The sequence below is a fragment of the Hyalella azteca genome, unplaced genomic scaffold (assembly GCF_000764305.2).
Source record: "Hyalella azteca isolate HAZT.00-mixed unplaced genomic scaffold, Hazt_2.0.2 contig10647, whole genome shotgun sequence".
In the NCBI taxonomy this organism is placed as follows: domain Eukaryota; kingdom Metazoa; phylum Arthropoda; class Malacostraca; order Amphipoda; family Hyalellidae; genus Hyalella; species Hyalella azteca.
Window position 1 is genome coordinate 92,559 of NW_025940677.1, and position 18,656 is coordinate 111,214.

General features: G+C 41.3%; 2 protein-coding genes across 3 annotated transcripts; one reads left to right on the plus strand and one right to left on the minus strand.

Annotated features, from left to right (window-relative positions):
* Nucleotides 1-28: 28 nt before the first annotated feature.
* On the minus strand, nucleotides 29-9,323 carry LOC108674009 (tubulin alpha-3 chain). The gene is made up of 9 exons (XM_018161908.2): nucleotides 9,205-9,323; nucleotides 6,386-6,608; nucleotides 4,967-5,139; nucleotides 4,503-4,631; nucleotides 3,819-4,018; nucleotides 2,942-3,108; nucleotides 2,439-2,599; nucleotides 1,929-2,092; nucleotides 29-596 (listed from the first exon to the last, which is right to left on the minus strand). The coding sequence occupies exons 1-9, from the start codon at nucleotides 9,205-9,207 to the stop codon at nucleotides 464-466; spliced, it is 1,353 nt and encodes a 450-aa protein (XP_018017397.1). The 5' UTR covers nucleotides 9,208-9,323; the 3' UTR covers nucleotides 29-463.
* Nucleotides 9,324-10,861: 1,538 nt separating this feature from the next.
* Nucleotides 10,862-18,607, plus strand: LOC108673968 (short coiled-coil protein B). 2 transcript variants are annotated; one of them, XM_018161871.2, is made up of 5 exons: nucleotides 10,862-11,114; nucleotides 14,064-14,159; nucleotides 14,692-14,750; nucleotides 15,513-15,679; nucleotides 16,824-18,607. In XM_018161871.2, exons 1-5 carry the CDS (start codon nucleotides 11,054-11,056, stop codon nucleotides 16,831-16,833), a joined length of 393 nt encoding a protein of 130 aa, XP_018017360.1. In that variant the 5' UTR covers nucleotides 10,862-11,053; the 3' UTR covers nucleotides 16,834-18,607. The 2 variants fall into 2 exon arrangements, with proteins under 2 accessions (XP_018017360.1, XP_018017352.1); XM_018161863.2 differs by having other exon boundaries at nucleotides 10,863-11,114; nucleotides 14,689-14,750.
* Nucleotides 18,608-18,656: the final 49 nt, after the last annotated feature.

The window sequence follows — 18,656 nt, forward strand, 5'->3', positions numbered from 1 at the left end:
CTTGGTGATGAATTTAAGAATGTGACTCAAATTTTCGTTCATTGCATTTAGGAAGGTGAGCCAGCAGAGGCCCTCTCGTGAGGTCGAATGAAACACTTGTTAGCAATACTCGTATTAGCATCAGGATAAGCGGATGCATTTAGTGCATATAATTGGAGGTTCTGCTTTACCTCAAAAATCAGAATAAAAAATTTAAAACGTAATTTTTGAAAATCAAGGAAGATATGTTCCTGTATTATGCTTTTATTTTAGTAGAGATATGAAACATAAAACATGTTTACCTAATGGCTTGATTATGCTTTTTATCACCTGAATAAAAATAGTCGTTTTTCTCAAGCATCGCATATGCAGTTGAACTGCCGAGAAAAGTGTAAATGAATCAATGCTGGAAGTTTTTTGACTATTAACACTCTAGATTTTCGTCACATGATAAGAATTTATTCGATAAGCTCTTTTCTTCTAATTAGAACTCTTCTTGCGCCCCTTCGACGTCGTCGGTGGAGTCCAGACCGACCTCCTCGTAGTCCTTCTCGAGGGCAGCCAAGTCCTCCCTCGCCTCGGCGAACTCCCCCTCCTCCATGCCCTCGCCAACGTACCTGCGGCACGAGGGCGCGGGTTTTATTTCGACACATGGTTTTTCTAAGTGGTGGATATTCAATCCTGGTGGTGGATATTCAATTCAGGAGGTGGACATTTAATAAAAGCGGTGGATTGTAGCACTCGAGGTGCCAATAAAGGGTCAAAGGCCCTGGGCATTTCTTTCGATAACCGTGACCTAAGTGACGAATATCCAATCCAGGTCGTTGATTGGGACACTCGAATTGCAAATAGATTTTCATGAAAGCGTTTTATTTACTTGATTTTAGATTAAATATATCAGATATTTGGCTTGAGTTTTTGGAGCTTTGAAATGTCCGTACATGGGGTCGATCGAGCGCCACAGTAGCAATCATGCGCGGATATTATGACACCTAAAAATTACTATTTTATTAATTTAAAAATGTTTAACTTTCCAATTTAACACGAAAAGTAATATTTACTGTATAAGAAGACACAAATTTCTAAGATTATTTATCAATAGAATAGCACACTTATTTCGTTTGCATAGTAATGCTGGCGTCGAAAATTATGGCACGTCTGTCATATCTCCGATGAGAGACATCGTAGAATTTTAATCATCTATAGCTGGGGTTCGAGCCCGCAACTCACTGCTTCATTTTTGGTACTCTTAACCATGCAGCCTTCCCTTCGATAATTTTATTTCTGTTTTGACTATTTTTTTCCTTTTGGGTGTCGATGGTTTACAATGAATTTGACAGAGGACACTTTAGTCTGAATATCATGGCCTCAAGAGGACGAACCAATGGCCTCTAATCAATCGGGGCCTGTTGCCGTGAAACATAAACATACAAATACTATTCATATTTTACATTATACATTAAATTTTAGTCCACGTCTGACTATAGATTTATACTTTCAACAAATTTGTGAAAGGCCGAGTATAGTCTCTAGGCCAACTAATGCCTCTTGCGTGATGTGGTAGTCACCGTATAAGTATGGCCTCACCGTTACCGAAACATCGTAGGGCGCCTCTAGTTAATGAATTTATGAGTAGCCTCAACTGTGGACGAAGTAAAGCATGACCTCACCAGTAGACAAAATAAAGCATGGCCTCAAAAATACACGAAGCTAATCATCGCCTCATCAGTGGACTAAGTAACGGATGACCTCACCAGAATAGAAGCAAAGCATGGCCTCACCAGTGGATGAAGCTAAGCGTGGCCTCACCAGTGGACGAAGCTAAGCATGGCCTCACCAGTGGATGAAGCTAAGCGTGGCCTCACCAGTGGACGAAGCTAAGCATGGCCTCACCAGTGGATGAAGCTAAGAATGTCCTCACCAGTGGACGAAGCTAAGCATGGCCTCACCAGTGGACAAAGGCCCTCTTGGCGTACATGAGGTCGAACTTGTGGTCGAGGCGGGCCCAGGCCTCCCCGATGGCGGTGGTGTTGCTCAGCATGCACACGGCGCGCGACACCTTCGCCAGGTCCCCGTTGGGGATGGCGGTTGGGGCCTGGTAGTTGATACCCACCTGGGGGGTGAGGAGAATGTTTATCTTAGAATCCCACTCGGGACAATATTTACCTACTCCGTAAAATACCAAGTGTGTAAAGTTCGTGATCTTTTCCTATTTGAAGCTCAAATCAAATGCTTGATGATAGAGTGGCAGCATTTTCTTCTTTTCCTAGTACACAAATTGAGTAAATTCCTGAGCTTCTGTGAAGCGCGAAGCAGGGAGCGCAGAAAAATATTACCAAACATTTCCGCTAAGAAACGCGGAGCGAGAATCAAAAATATTCTTAAACTTTTCCGCTATGTTTTGCAGCACAAAAATTGAAAAGAATCCCAATTTTTTAGGCCATGAAGACATTGTAAACCTTGAAGCCTGTAGGGCACCAGTCCACGAACTGGATGGACCGCTTGGTCTTGATGGCCGCGATGGCGCAGTTGACGTCCTTTGGCACCACGTCGCCGCGGTACAGCAGGCAACACGCCATGTACTTGCCGTGCCGGGGGTCACACTTCACCATCTGCACACACATATATATATAATTGTGCTTTATAGGACAGGAATTAAGCGACTGGTTGGTTTTAAATTGCGTTTTATATATTTACGGGCCGAGCTGTAATGATAAGGAATAGAATTTACAATTCACCATGGGAATGCATGCCTACACGCAAAGGTAATGCATGCCGAATGGGTACCTGTACAGTGTACACTACCTACCCATCCTCAATGTTTACTCTCACCACCACCACAGCTCCTTGGCTCCTTGGTAATCCCTCCCACCCCCCGTTACCCCAGTCACAACGCTCACTATTACCACCGCACATGATCATCAACTTTCTCTATAGTCACCACCACCCTGACCACCACAGTTGGGCTCGAAGCACGAGGCGGTTATCTCAGCCACAGAGAGCTGTTCGTGCCCCGCCTTGGCCGCGGAGATAACGGGCGCGTACGTCACCAGCGGGAAGTGGATGCGCGGGTAGGGCACGAGGTTCGTCTGGAACTCCGTCAGGTCCACGTTGAGGGCGCCATCGAACCTGCAGACGGTGCAACCACTGACACTTCTGGCTGTGGGTGCCCAACGGGCGTGGCATTCTGTCCCTTTTATTCAATGCCCAAAGTTCTAGTCTACATTTATCCGTTACTTAATGTAGGATTAACGGGCCAACATTCATTGCGGTACATGAATTTCAACCCGACATTCGAGAGCTGAGAGATCAATCATGGCCCGAATTTGCTATTTGGAATGGCACCTTTGACTTAAAATAAACTCAGACGATGATTGAGCCTACAACTTGCAAAGCAGAGGCATAAATAATGCATTTACGCGATGTTCGAGCTTCCCTATTGCACTAAACATTGCAACAGCAGGAACTAAACACCGATCCGATCCAGCACAAACGAAATTCATACAGGAAAAAAAAACATTGAATTTAATTACATTAACGTTCCTATCCCCTCGAGATTGTAAATGGATAGGTTCATCTGTTCATGTTTACTTCATTTTTTTTTTATTTGACGACTTGTGTTTTAATATCTTCAATGCGAATTTTAGTTTACTAATTGTAGGTACTTGTGTTTTAGATTTTTGAACTGACGATGGAGCTGGACTCCGTAAACTTTTCTCTCATAAGAAATCGCGAATTTTTTGGCTGTTTTCTTTGCTTTTAAATTCTTGTTAAGATAGAAACCCCCCCCCCCCCCATACAAGGACCGAATAGTCTGTTAGATCACCCATTGCAGAAACCTGAGAGAGGCGGTGATGGAGGAAACGATCTGGCCGATGAGTCTGTTAAGATTGGTGTACGACGGCCGCTCGATGTCGAGGTTCCTCCTGCAGATGTCGTAGATGGCTTCGTTGTCGACCATGAAGGCGCAGTCCGAGTGTTCCAGCGTCGTGTGCGTCGTCAGGATGGAATTGTAGGGCTCAACCACAGCTGTCGCCACCTGCATAGGCAGGCCGATAGTTTTATGAGTGGCATAAAGTAGGTTTTTTTCTGTACTTCAAGGGTTGTTGGAATTGTGTACTCGTAATTTCGTGACTGGTACGTTATGGAGTGGTGGGGTGAAGAATTAAGAAGGATCGGTGATCGGTTGACAAGGGAGGTTGAAAGTTGGTTTAGAATTCTTCAGGTCAATTGTGCGGGCGGTTGTTTTACGTGGTTGAAGTGTGTGTGTAATATGTTATAATTAGGCATTTTTAAGTCTAAAATTACGTGCTTGAGTGCTGCATGATGGTCTCAGAGCACTCATGGTCAGTACGAGGTCTACAAAACATAATGGATCAGATATCGAAATGAAATATAGAATTTGATATATAAATATAAAATTGAAATCATAAAACTATTTATAGTATGCGTTAACCGGTGAGAATAATGTCACTTTAGTTCAGAGACTTAATACACGTTGTAATTAATGCATTGTGAAGCACCTGGGGCGCCGGGTATATGGCGAACTCCAGTTTACTCTTCTTGCCGAAGTCGAGCGAGAGGCGCTCCATGAGCAGCGATGTGAAACCCGACCCAGTGCCGCCCCCGAACGAGTGGAAGATCAGGAAGCCCTGCGCTTACGAACGCTTCAATGTAGCGTTGTTCATATCACTGACCATTAAAAATTGAGTAATATTGTTCAAGTTGAGCTTTACATGCTCCAATACATATTTATATATGAATACTAGAGCTCAAGCAATAATAAGCTCATGTATCAATAATTATTATCGGAATGTATTCGTAGCTGCACGAGACACACAGCACACAAGACACGTCAGCAAGCCACACACAAGTATACTGTTATACACCTCACACAGCACACACAGATGCACCGTGGACACCTGCACAGTGAATGCACACCCCACGGCAACCATGACACCTGAAACACAGACACCTTCTGCCCCACCTGCAGGCCGGTGCACTGGTCGGCCAATTTACGCGCCCTGTCGAGGGTGACATCGATGAGCTCCTTGCCGATGGTGTAGTGGCCCCTGGCGTAGTTGTTGGCGGCGTCCTCCTTGCCGGTGATTAGCTGCTCGGGGTGGAACAGGCTCCTGTAGACGCCTGTGCGAACCTCGTCTGGGTGTGAAGGAGGTGGGATGTTAACTCGCCAGCGTCAAGGATATGAAATGTTGTGGTGTCTGCGTGTTCGGATGTAGGATATTAACTCATTTGGGGGTTGAGATGTGGGGTGTGAACTCATTTGTGTTCACATGAGCACATAATTTTTCAAACCGCACAGAATCATGTGCTGAAGAAATAATTTTTAAACCAAGGATGCTGCGGTCGTCATTAAAATTAAACATGATAGCTGTGATAAATTGGCCCACCAATGGCTGAATAAAGTATCCCTGATAACAGTACTAATGTTTAGCCACTCTAACGGTAAATGCTCAGCAGATGTGAATAATTTGTGTTCTACCCAACGGTGGCTTGAGTAGGTCACTTGGTTCTAATTGTGTGGGACGTTTGCAGCTAAGCAATAGGAGTTGCAACAAGAGTCTGCAGCAGTGTAGCATGTATACAGTTTTAAGAGACAATCGTGGAAAATTTGTCCTTGGCGCTGTGAATTAGGCCAACAAAGTATTTGATATTTTTGAGATTTAAACAATTCAAAAATGTTGACACACAGAATTTTAGGTGCTAATGTAAATATTGCTTGCTATGGATCTTTTTGAATATTCCAACAACAAATCTGCCTGAGATGCAATTCAAAATGAGCGATTTCTCCCGAAGAGAATTGTGAAATATTTTTTAAGTCTAGCTTTCTCACCTGCTCGGCTGCTGAGTGGTACGTAAAGATGGCACACCTACCAAATTTATGTCGCCGTGCACGATAACAGCCCACCAATTCCAGATGCTCTCCTATTATGTCTGCTCCGTTGTACATGCAGATGGCCCGCCTATCACAGTTGGCTCTAGGTCCACGAAGATGGCCCACGTATCACAGTTGACTCTAGGTCCTGAAGATGACCCACCTATCACAGTTGGCTCTAGGTCCATGAAGATGACCCACCTATCACAGTTGGCTCTAGGTCCATGAAGATGGCCCACCTATCACAATTGACTCTAGATCCATGAAGATGACCACCTATCACAATTGGCTCTAGATCCACGAAGATTGCCCACCTATCACAGTTGGCTCTAGATTCATGAAGATGACTCACCTATCACAGTTGGCTCTAAGTCCACGAAGATGGCTCACCTATCACAGTTGGCTCTAGGTCCACGAAGATGGCCCACCTATCACAGTTGGCTCTAGGACTAGGTCCACGAAGATGGCTCACCTATCATAGTTGGCTATAGGTCCACGAAGATGGCCCACCTATCACAGTTGGCTCTAGGTCCACGAAGATGGCCCGTGGCACGTGTTTGCCAGCCTGGGTCTCGCAGAAGAAGGTGCTGTAGGAGTCGTCGTGGTGACCCGCCATCTTGTCTGAGGGCATCTGGCCATCAGGGTGGATGCCGTGCTCGAGGCAGTAGAGCTCCCAGCACGAGTTGCCGATCTGCACCCCAGCCTGCCCCACGTGTACGCTGATGCACTCGCGCTGTGGGGAGGAGGGCGTCAGTGCACGTGCGTATAGGGGCACGTGCGTAGCGAGCGAGTGTGCCCTTCGTGGTACGTTGCGTAATGATGGTGTAAAGTATACAGAGCGTTGCGTTATGATTGCAATCACTTTTTTCGTCGCGTAGTGCAATATTTACCTAAATTTCAATTTATTTCCGATTTCAAAGAGCTTCTAATTTGTTTTATGATCTCTGAGCCCAGCGATTAGATTTTGATTTAATTTTGAACAACCCTGGAGCTTTTCGTAACGCTACTGTAGATTTCGCTAGGATCACGGTGCGCTCGGGTCACGGTGCGCTCGAGTCACGGTGCGTTCGGGTCACGGTGCGTTCGGGTCACGGTGCGCTCGGGTCACGGTGCGCTCGGGTCGCGGTGCGCTCGGGTCACGGTGCGCTCAGTTCACGGTGCGCTCGGGTCACGGTGCGCTCGGGTCGCGGTGCGCTCGAGTCGCGGTGCGTTCGGGTCACTGTGCGCTCGGGTCACGGTGCGCTCGGGTCGCGGTGCGCTCGGGTCACGGTGCGCTCAGTTCACGGTGCGCTCGGGTCACGGTGCGCTCGGGTCGCGGTGCGCTCGAGTCGCGGTGCGTTCGGGTCACTGTGCGCTCGGGTCGCGGTCCGCTCGGGTCGCGGTGCGCTCCGGTCACGGTGCGCTCGGATCACGGTGCGCTCGGGTCACGGTACGCTCGGGTCGCGGTGCGCTCCGGTCACGGTGCGTTCGGGTCACGGTAGGTAAATATGAGTTGCAAACTACGTGGACTTATAGTACACAAGCACAGTTATTGTTGGTTTTAATCTCCTTAGCTCTCCGTCATCCATTAGTATTTGTTGCCAACTGGGAATGGAGAAGGAATGCAGGCAAATTTTTTCTTTTTATAATTATAATTTATAATTTTTGTATAATTTATTCGCAAGTTAGTATTACAATGAACGCATCACCCTTTTGAGCTAAAATTCATGCTACATTTAATTAGGAATTGTGATTAGTTGGCTTTGTTATAGTTTTCTTATGGCTAGCATATAATTCAGATCAATATTCAGTATAGTGTGAGTAGCGTGGAGTGAGAGTAGCGCGGAGTGAGAGTAGCGTATAGTGTGAGTAGCGTGGAGCGTGAGTAGCGTGGAGGGTAAGTAGCGTGGAGGGTAAGTAGCGTGGAGCGTGAATAGCTTGGAGGGTAAGTAGCATGGAGTGTGAGTAGCGTGGAGTGAGAGTAGCGTATAGTGTGAGTAGCGTGGAGCGTGAGTAGCGTGGAGCGTGAGTAGCGTGGAGCGTGAGCAGCATGGAGCGTAAGTAGCGTGGAGGGTAAGTAGCATGGAGTGTAAGTAGCGTATAGTGTGAGTTGCGTGGAGCGTGAGTAGCGTGGAGCGTGAGCAGCGTGGAGTGTGAGTAGCGTGGAGTGTGAGCAGCGTGGAGTGTGAGTAGCGTGGAGTGTGAGTATCGTGAAGTGTGAGTAGCGTGGAGTGTGAGCAGCGTAGAGTGTGAGTAGCGTGGAGTGTGAGCAGCGTGGAGTGTGAGTAGCGTGGAGTGTGAGCAGCGTAGAGTGTGAGTAGCGTGAAGTGTGAGCAGCGTGGAGTGTGAGCAGCGTGGAGTGTGAGCAGCGTGGAGTGTGAGTAGCGTGGAGTGTGAGCACCATGGAGTGTGAGCAGCGTGAGCAGAATGCCGCTCATCTTGGCATGAGTCCTAAACTAAAATTAGTTGCGTTCATCGCAGGTGCGTTGGAGCTGATACTGCTTCGCTATGCACCACAAATGCTATAGAATATAACCACAATTCTGGCATTTAGGGATTTAGCTTCACCATCACTCTATAATGGCACACAAATTGTTACTATAATTATAACAGGATCGTCAAATGCTACTTCTGTACCTCTATCATGGTTATGCCTAGCAGGTACCACTCTACCGTGTGTACTATCCCTCCGCGGGCAAAATTAAATACCAACTTACGGTCATCACAGAATTAATGACTGAAGTTTGATTTCGAGCTATGCTAGTAGTGTGAATTATTTAATACGACTGAGGTGCACGGTATATACCAAGTACACCTAGTACACACTTTAGATACATGATAAATACTAGGCATGTTCTCGCTAAGTATCCTGAATGGGCTCTACGAACACCACACATTTTCACATTGCTACTAGCATGACAGTCATGTTATATCTACGTATAAGTACTCCTCGTCAAATGTTAACAGTGCTTTCGAGATGTGCCAACATAATACATGGTCAACACTAGTCTAAATGTGGTGAAAATTTACCAATCGTCGTTTCGCTCTACAAGAATTCATAAGCAGAGAAAAAACGCTCTGAGTTTTCACTCGTCAAAAAGGTGAGGCAGGTGCTATATAGATGTGCCCTTGGCAGTGCTGATGCTGTGTATTTCTAAACATATTAATGTTTTAGAAATATGAATTTATAAATGCGCATTTGCTAGGTATGGATAATGGAAGTGGATAATTTAATTATAACCTTTTATAATTAAGAGGCGTGACACGTTTCATCAAAAGCATAAATGATTGGAATTCATTGTAGTTTTTGTCTATATTCCACATATGTCATTTATGTTACAATGCCTCACCATGATGCTGAGCAGATGTTAATTGCTGGAAGAATCGAAATATTAGAGTTCAATTGTGAACTTCTCGGGCTGGCTGATGCTGCGATGTCGCTCTCTGCCGGCACTCTACTGAGACTTGCCAACCCGGCAGAATGTTCAGCTATAGCAAGCTAAATAATATGAAAAAAAGTGTCGGTGGTAATTTGACTCGCGATATATTTGTAAGACCAGGGCTTATGAACTTTTGCATATGAACGAACGTACTGCCGCAATTTTAACACTTTAACCGCATCGTGACCCATATGTGGGTCACGCGTGTCTGTCTCAACCTGCATCGTGACCCACATATGGTGCACTCCCTTAAATTTATAATAATTCATTAAACTTCAATATTAACCTCCTCAATCACGTTTTAGGTGTTAGAAGTAAAGGATAATGATGACGATAATGTATACTAAGCATTTATTTTGCGTTTAGCGAGTAAACATTATTAATCATTCTTCGTTGAACTTGAGTCCTTAGGCGCTCTATGACGAAATGGAATGCTTCAGATTAAAGCATGGTACGCACAGATATGGTTTATTTTCGCAAGTGTCACAATAAGTGTTTATCTTGCGAGTTTTTGAACGGGCTACTTTAGTTCCTTCCGCATTGGCAATTTGGCTGTAGCAAGACAGACATCTCTTAGAATCGTTATCAGAACTACTTGCTGATTCACTTAGATCATAAGTTGGTGAAAAATCATTGCAGGTATCGGAGGAAGAAGCAGCAGAATCTCCCGAATCAGGACTATCTGCTCCATTTTCATCAGCATCATGTTCAGCGTTTTCAGAACCTCCGCCTTTCCGGTAAAATCGAGATGGATCCATGGGCCTGAAATGAGGATATTACATAATTCATTATATAGCAAACACTAAGTGTATCCAATAATCAACAATATATAATGAATACTTGAAGGATCTCACGAGAAATTTTACAAATAACATGCTGTGGTCGTGGTCACATATGGCGCACGTTGCTACAGATAATAGCTACAATTACTCTCCACATCGTGCACCTCTATTGGTGCACGGGGATCGTGACCCCATGTGGCGCACGATGCACAAAATGAACACAGCTTTTACTGTCCACATCATGTACCACATTTGTCCCACGGATTTTATAACACCAAATGTTTGTACTTACGTTCATAGAGCGACACACAACCTCTCGTCTTCCTGGCTCAATGGTGACTGAAGCAATCGTAGTTTGAACGAGATGCAGACGGGGCATAATGGCGATTCTCGGAGATGCGGTTAAAGTGTTAACGTTCGATTTGTGCATTTAGAATAATATCGGTAATGGTACAGAGCGTTTCACTGTAAAATAATAAATAAATTTAACAAAAGGAACCGTCAAACGAAGTGAGAGTCACTTAGCTTTATATAAAAATTCTAAATTGAAAAAATGGCAAGTAGGCCATAACTTCGCTGTGAATTTGTTCGGCCCCCAATTAAGGGTGGAGTCTTTCATTATTCTCTTGTGCTTCCAATGTTAAATTAGTGCTAACTTTAGTAGTTAATTTAGAGAAAGAATGCAATCCGATTATCCATAGTCATTTTATTGTAGAACTAAAATTATTTTCGGATCATCATTTAAGAGTCACAGTTCATTCTCACTGGGAGACAAACGACTCAGGACTTTTAGTGTCCTATTGCATCGCGCTGTCGTGACTCGTGACTCGTGAATTCGGGATGACTTTGAAGCATAAGTGATGGTGGCAGAGTCGCAAATTCAACATTTACAAGGGAAAATAATTTTGCCCATTTATCTCGGTTGCAGTGATTGAGTAAAATTCATAGTTTTCTTATCAAATCAACTGTATTCAAGAATGTCATCGAACTTCCAAGACGATATCAATAGCATCCCCCTTGCTGATGATGATCCATCAGGTAATAATGTGCAGCCTGCAAAAAGTTAATTTTTCATTGTTGTCAATATCACAGCAGTCTTGCAGGACTTGTATAGAATTATATGAAATAATGCAATTTGAGATAAAATTACACTTTTGTGAAAATTTAAGTTGAATTTGCTTTTTATTCATTCCCTAGTTGTTAACTTTGATAACTTTGTAGTTTGTACTTTGTAGCCTAGTAATAATGTACGTAGCTTAGCCTATGTAGGCTACCTAGGTACCTAGTTGCCTGGGCAGCCTGGCACATGGCATCTGGCACCTGGCCATGGATTTGATTTAACTTTGATACTTTGATTGATGTCTCTGATTCAAAGTGTAGACTGTAGGTATCTCTGATTTTTTATTCCTGACTACAACTGTGAACTGTCAATCAGAACTTCTGCCTATTATTATTGGGAATGGGAAGAATTTTCTTAAAAATCTGTAAAATAATCACTTATAGGGTAAACGCGGTATATTCCGAATTTCCGACATCGTAGGTAATTCCATCACCTTTCCAGCTTTTCCTTTATATTAAGCTTTGTTTTAGTTCCATGCGTTCATTGATGGTTGAAATGGTGACGTCATACATTTGCGTGTCGAAATACTGCAAAAACACTAGGTCTTGGCCATCTAGGTAGTGGGAAAATATTGAGATCCAAAGAGAGACAATGCATGCAGTAGTGAAGTGTTTTGAGAGTCATGTGAAGGCAACAGAACTTACGTAACGCATACGTTTTTTTTATAGTTTTTCTTTTCTTGATGCGTCCTTAATATGTCGGAATATACCGCGTTTACCCTAGGTTGTTTTGAAATAATTGGGCTTAAATGTGCCATTTTACTTATTATTGTCTACTGATGAAATTAAGTGAAAATTGTCTACTGTCTATGACGTAGGGTTGGGCCGTTCTCTGAGACTGAAGTCTTCCTTTCCATTTGTAGATGATGTAGATGTAGAATAAATACATTTTTTGTGATTAGTTCTTATTTTTTATGTAGGGTGAACGCGGTATATTCCGACACATTAAGGACGCATCGAGAAATGAAAAACTATAAAAAAAACGTATGTGTTACGTAAGTTCTGTTGGCTTCACGTGACTCTCAGAAAACCGCACTACGCGTCAGCAACAATGAAACGTCACAAAATGTTGCCATATTTATTAAAAAGCCTTTAGAATGGAAACCTACCAAATCCCTATATTCCGTCACTGTGTGTGGCAATATTTGACACGTGGTGAGTCGTATTACGTCAGCGCTTCAAATTTAACTGATACGTAATGCCAATATCCACATGTTCAAATTCCGTTCGCTGTGTGAGCTGTATTGGGATACAACACGGCTTTGAATTAGAACGGTAACGAATATTGAACACTACTTAATTACGTTTTAATTAACAGCTATTAGGCTTTTAATTAAGCAAATTTCAATTTTTGTACAAAGCTTGGAACGATCTGTGTGTGTCCAATTCAATTTGTGTCGGAATTAGTTTTCATGTGTCTAAATCCATTTCTCAACTTAATCATCTATTAATTTATTTACGACTTGAAATCAGCAAATACAAGTATACTCGAAGGATTCCTAATATATTCACAGACTAAAAAAAAGTCTCAAACCATAATATTCTTCCTATAAAAACAGTTATTCACTATTTGGTAGAGCAAGGTCAACTGTCAAATTTGACACATTTTTCGATGGTCTCACCAGGTGGCATGCATTGTCTCTCTTTGGATCTCAATATTTTCCCACTAGATGGCCAAGACCTAGTGTTTTGGCAGTATTTGACGCGCAAATGTATGACGTCATCATTTCAACCATCAACAAACGCATGGAACTTAAACAAAGCTTAATATAAAGGAAAAGCTGGAGAGGTGACGGAATTACCCACGATGTCAGAATATATCGCGTTTACCCTAGGTGGTTCCCTGATATTAAAACATTCCTATTTTTCAGCTTCAGGCACATGCAGTTACACAGAGTCTCAGAAACAATAAGTACAAATTCCACACTTAGTTACTGACATTTATAATCAACATTTTTCAGCTTTTAATTAATGGTAAATATGAAACTTGTTCTCTTGAGATGTTGAAACACAAGTTAATCCACATGACTTAATCTAACTACTTCCAGCAATGTAACATCCACTGTGCAGAGAGTGGATGAATATTGCAAGATCTTTGGCGATGCTTCAGTAGCCAAATTTTTGCTTTCAGAAGATCTTGCCAACACATTTAGATTGAAATTCTTGCATTTAATATATTTCTCAGTCTTTGGCCAACTATTTAGAAAAAAAGTAAGGTTTCCGGTACGTTGGATTGATTACGATGCAGCGAAGGTTGTCCAGAAATCAGTTACGATGAGTTCCCGCAAAAAAAATGTAAACAACGTTTTTTTGATTGCGTAGTTTTGGGCACATTAGAGCAGTCAGACTGCTTTATTACATGTTCAGTTGACACTTGCTGTACAATTGGACTGTTTTTAGGGTAAAATTAGTTATTAGGGGTAACACGTGCATGCAACCTTGTAAATAAGTTCGTGGCTTGTAAATAGTTTGTCATTACTTAGCGTAAATGGCTTTTCATTAAAAATTACCCGGCGACGCATCTTAAAAATGGTCGGCGAGGCTTTGGGCTTAAAAACCCATATATTGGCAACGCTGCTTCCATCTTCTGCGCCCTGGTGTAACATTAGGTATACAAAAATTTGTAATAGAAAGAATTTTTATTATTGTCTGTGGAGCCATGTTGTCAAGAAAATGCCAGTTTGGAAATTATTTGAAATGTATGTTTGTGTACATCCTTGATAAAGTTTGCATCATTTAGTTACTGATGATATTTCTGAAAAATTTAACAATTATTTCAAATTAAATTCTGCCTAGCTTTACAGAATTTTCTGCATGAGCTGACATTATGTTTTATGCATTATTTTTTTAAACCATTGTTGTTTTCAGCTGTTCTGCCTGATGAAGGGAGCACACCACGGGACGCTCGGGGCAGCTCAAGACAGTCGCTGGAATCCATCCCTTCTGCTTTCTCCAATGGATCAGGTGAAAGATGCAGGACTATGTGCTTAGGGTTGTTTTATTTTCATCTCATTCTCTTGTTCTCATCCTCTTGTTCCTAGTCATTTTTTTTTTTGTCATGTCAGTGTAACCATTACATTCAAATTAGTGCTGGTGTGTTAATAATTAATCAAATTAATAACAATTAATCAAACACTCAATGAATCACCATCTGAACCATCAACTAAGAAGCTGCAGCACTTCACAGTTTAATTTTTTTTTTTTTTTTGCAAAGAAATTTTTCTTTTTTTTATGTATGAATAAATACAAATTTAGGTGATTGATCTTGAATTAGAGAGTGTCTATTGTTCCATCCAACCCCTATTCTTTAAAACCTCCTGATTCATCATGAGAACTGAAGTTAGATGTCTAGGTAATATAGGTATATACTAACATGGTTGGTATTTTGGATCAAAGTCATGCTTACTACACATGAGGAACTTTCTTAACTAGTCAATATACAATACCTGATGTGTACTAATAATAATAAATTATATTTTAACATTGATATTAGTAGGGGATGGTGGAGACCTCACCCCTGATGAGCACGAGGAGAAGGCACGACTCATCGCTCAGGTGATGATTGCCTTTATTCATCTTTGTTTAGATAATTGTCCAGGCTGAAGAAGTTATGCTCTGCTTTTGCCTCAAGAATTCAACTAGTTTTCATCCTGTTATACCACCTGCCTGAACCTGAGCAACTTTCAAATTAATGTTTCTATTCTCTTGGCGCAACTTCTCTAAAATTGCTATGTTTGCTCGTCTCCTTACCCTGACAATTAATTCTTTTGTAAATGGAAAAATGTTTCGGTATTTGTATTGCCTTGCAAGGTGTGAGATATTCTGGTCTTTTTAGAGGGATAAATAGGTGTGAAATTACAGTATCTTCAGCCTGGTACATATTTAGCATCATGATTGCGATGCGATGTATTATTATAGTCTTGCCATATGTCTCTGTCAAAGATATATATAGATGTAAGGAATTATCACCATACAGGGACATATTTATCATCATTGTGTAGTACCTATATGATGATGTTCCTGCCATAGGTACCTATATATATATATCACTTTGAAATATACCTATTTAGATGTAAGGAATTCTTCCTGTATTGGGACACATTTATTGTCACTGTGTAGTAATTAATTATATTCTAGTAATATACCTAGCACTGTTAATGATTTAAATGTAAGGAATTATCACTGTCCTGAGACATATCACTGTGTATAACTAATTTAGGTATCACCGTGTATTAATTTAATTTAAGTATCATTGCGTAGTATTTAACAATATTCTTGTGATAAAATTTCATTTCATTAATTGCTGCGAGTGTGCAGGTGCTGGAGCTGCAGAATACTCTGGATGACCTCAGCCAGCGCGTGGACAGTGTCAAGGAAGAGAACCTGAAGCTCAAGTCTGAGAACCAGGTTCTGGGGCAATATATTGAGAACCTCATGTCTGCCTCTTCTGTCTTCCAGTCCACTTCGCCTAAACCAAAGAAAAAGTCAGTAACCCGCGAGTAAAATTAGTTTTTTTTTCTTGTGAATTTTGGTGTGTCTTTTGGAAAATTTTTGTTGTTGCCGTAGTTTCAACAAGTTGACTCGGGCATGGAATATCATGCGTGATTGATTAGATTGTGATTTCTAATTAATTTAGTGAAATACTTCATTTTGTTCACAGCTTTTTCAAGCTATTAGCTTCTTCTTTGATTGTGGTTTGATTAATGCGGTTTGATTAATTACATGAACATCATATTTTTGCGAATTATTTCTTCTAAATAAAAACTTTATTCTAACACAGGTCAAGATTTATGACTTATTTTGATATTTTGTTTCTTTTCATATTTCCTAGGTCTAACTTTCAATATTTATAATAATTTCTTAACTTCCCTGATTTAATGCCTGAGATTTTCTGTAATAATAATAATACTTGATATTCTATTCCTTCTTCATTTGTCACACATATTTGTGTGACATATATACATGACATAGGTATATATTGACATGACATATATATTTCACATATAGGCCACGGGCCTATTTCTTCAATGCCGACACTTCTATTCTATTTGTATACCGCTTGATGTAAGTAGAGGTTTGTGAGGTAAATGTGAGATGCATATTGTCAATGATGCTTCTCTCCAACATTTGAGTGGACGGCAACCTCCCTATCTTCACCTCAGCTGCACACCAACGCCTCAGCCCAAAGTTATAATATTGAAAAGTGTCGCCATCTTGAAGGCAATTGTGTTGTTGGCGTTGCTAGATATATTATTGTTGATGAAACCATTGAAACTTGCCATGCTAAAAAAAAAATTTATTCAAGAGTCCATATCAATGCTACCAAAATTCCTTTTGTGAATTGATCTTCATTGTATTGTTATAAAAACGAATGTGTTGAAAGTCTCAAAATCACAAAATCTTAACTATAAAAATTAACTTAGATTCTAGAAACATAAACAGAAGCCCTGCGACATGTACATAGATTTCTTTGCAAAAGAATCTTGGCAAATATCTTCCGCGAAGAACCAAGACAATATATGGAAGTATTTTAATAGGTTGGTAATATATTGTTGTTGTTGGTTAATGTTTGTTGGTAATATTGTTGGTAGGATTGAGGAGAGATTAATGACTTTGTTTTTCGTGCAGGGGCTCGTAGTATGGCGGGCACGAGCGTCCTCGTGTGAGATCTCGTCTTGTCTCTTGAGACCGACGCTATGTGCAGCAGTGCTCTGGTGTAGTAACATTACTTGTACTCTGCATACCAGCGCTCTGTACATCAGCGCTCTAGTGTAGGAACATTACTTGTACTCTGCATACCAGCGCTCTGTACATCAGCGCTCTAGTGTAGGAACATTACTTGTACTCTGCACACCAGTGCTCTGGTGTAGGAACATTACTTGTACTCTGTACACCAGTGCTCTGGTGTAGGAACATTACTTGTACTCTGTACACCAGTGCACTGGTGTAGGAACATTACTTGTACTCTGTACATCAGTGCTCTGGTGTAGGAACATCAAAGTATCCAATGCAGTGTAGTGTATTAAACTTATAATATTACTTAGCATGCGAACCATAACATCATGAAGCTGCATATTTATCCTCAGAATCAATCTGTAAGCAGATACACGTGCACTATACTAGGCGCTTGTAGTTTGCTATTTATTTGCCGCTTTACTACTTGTGTGGGCTCTGGTCAGACATTGAGGTCTTGACTAAAGAGTTATGCAAGCGGCAGGATGTGCATACATTTTACTCTATTACTGAGAACGTTTCTCACATTGCAGTTAAACTGTCATCGATCTTCTATGTCATCGAACGGATTCATCACATGCTTATAATTATTTTGCCTATTGTATCAGAATTATTTTTATTTCTGTTCTGTGTTTAACGTGATTTTCCGCTGTAATATCCTAGTGTAATTGCGATGAATTCCGCCACGCCAGTCGTACCGACGATCGTGGGAGTGCTCCGTTGTGAGCTATTTGCATTCTTATCATTGTACTTAATTAAGGATTCAATATATCGTCATCTTTTTCAAGCTTAAGGCGAATCTTAAGTCTGTACGTATAGATGGAATCCTCGATGAAGAAAGTCACTTAGCTTGGCACTTGTGGTTTGCAGGCTGGTCGTTTGCTTGACATTTTATGGTAAATATTGTCTTATAATCACGTTCTATATAAAAAATAGGTTTAACAATATTAGATTTAGCGCAAAGTTTGTTTTATTATTGAAGTTTTAGGGCTTATTTTCTGACTAAATTAAATCGGGACTACTTACATCCCTTAGATTGTTTAGTCTGTACGTCGCTTTACTGAGCACAGGCAAGATGTCTCATAGTGTAGCACATATAAATTTTTTGTGTGCCTCTACATTGGACTTCTGTTGCCCTGCAACTTTAATGTTTGCTGTGTATGGCGGAATATCCTCCGCCATTACATCCTCTCACGAGTCCGAAATTTTCCTGGGTTCACGCGTCGAAGATCTGGTATGGGGATGTATACTTTGTGATAACTTGTTTTAAGGCACGAATCTCGTCATTAATTTTAAGCTTTACAAAGGCTCTACAGTGAAAATATTCCCGGTACAGCTTGGCTAGTCTATTATAAAGCACAAATTGTATTGATATGACAGACAGTTGCATCCACATGCTCTTACGTCGTCACGGCATCGCTCTAATTTACACAAGTCTGTACAGTTGAACTCTCTCAGATGATTTAAACATCGTACATGGAATGTTCTGTTACTTCGCTATTATTGTTGTGAAAGCTTATCCAAAAATATTTCAATTTAGGCCTCCTAGCCCTCTACAACATTTGTGAACAGGTGAATGAGTAGATGCTCTAATTTTTTTTCTTCTAACATTCCTATTGTGCCTAAACTGCTATTTTGCTTTCTTTACTCCAGATATTAAATAACCTAACTAAGCAAAAGTTATTTATTTTCCATGTTGGAACACAAGAACATGAAGGTTGATAGCTC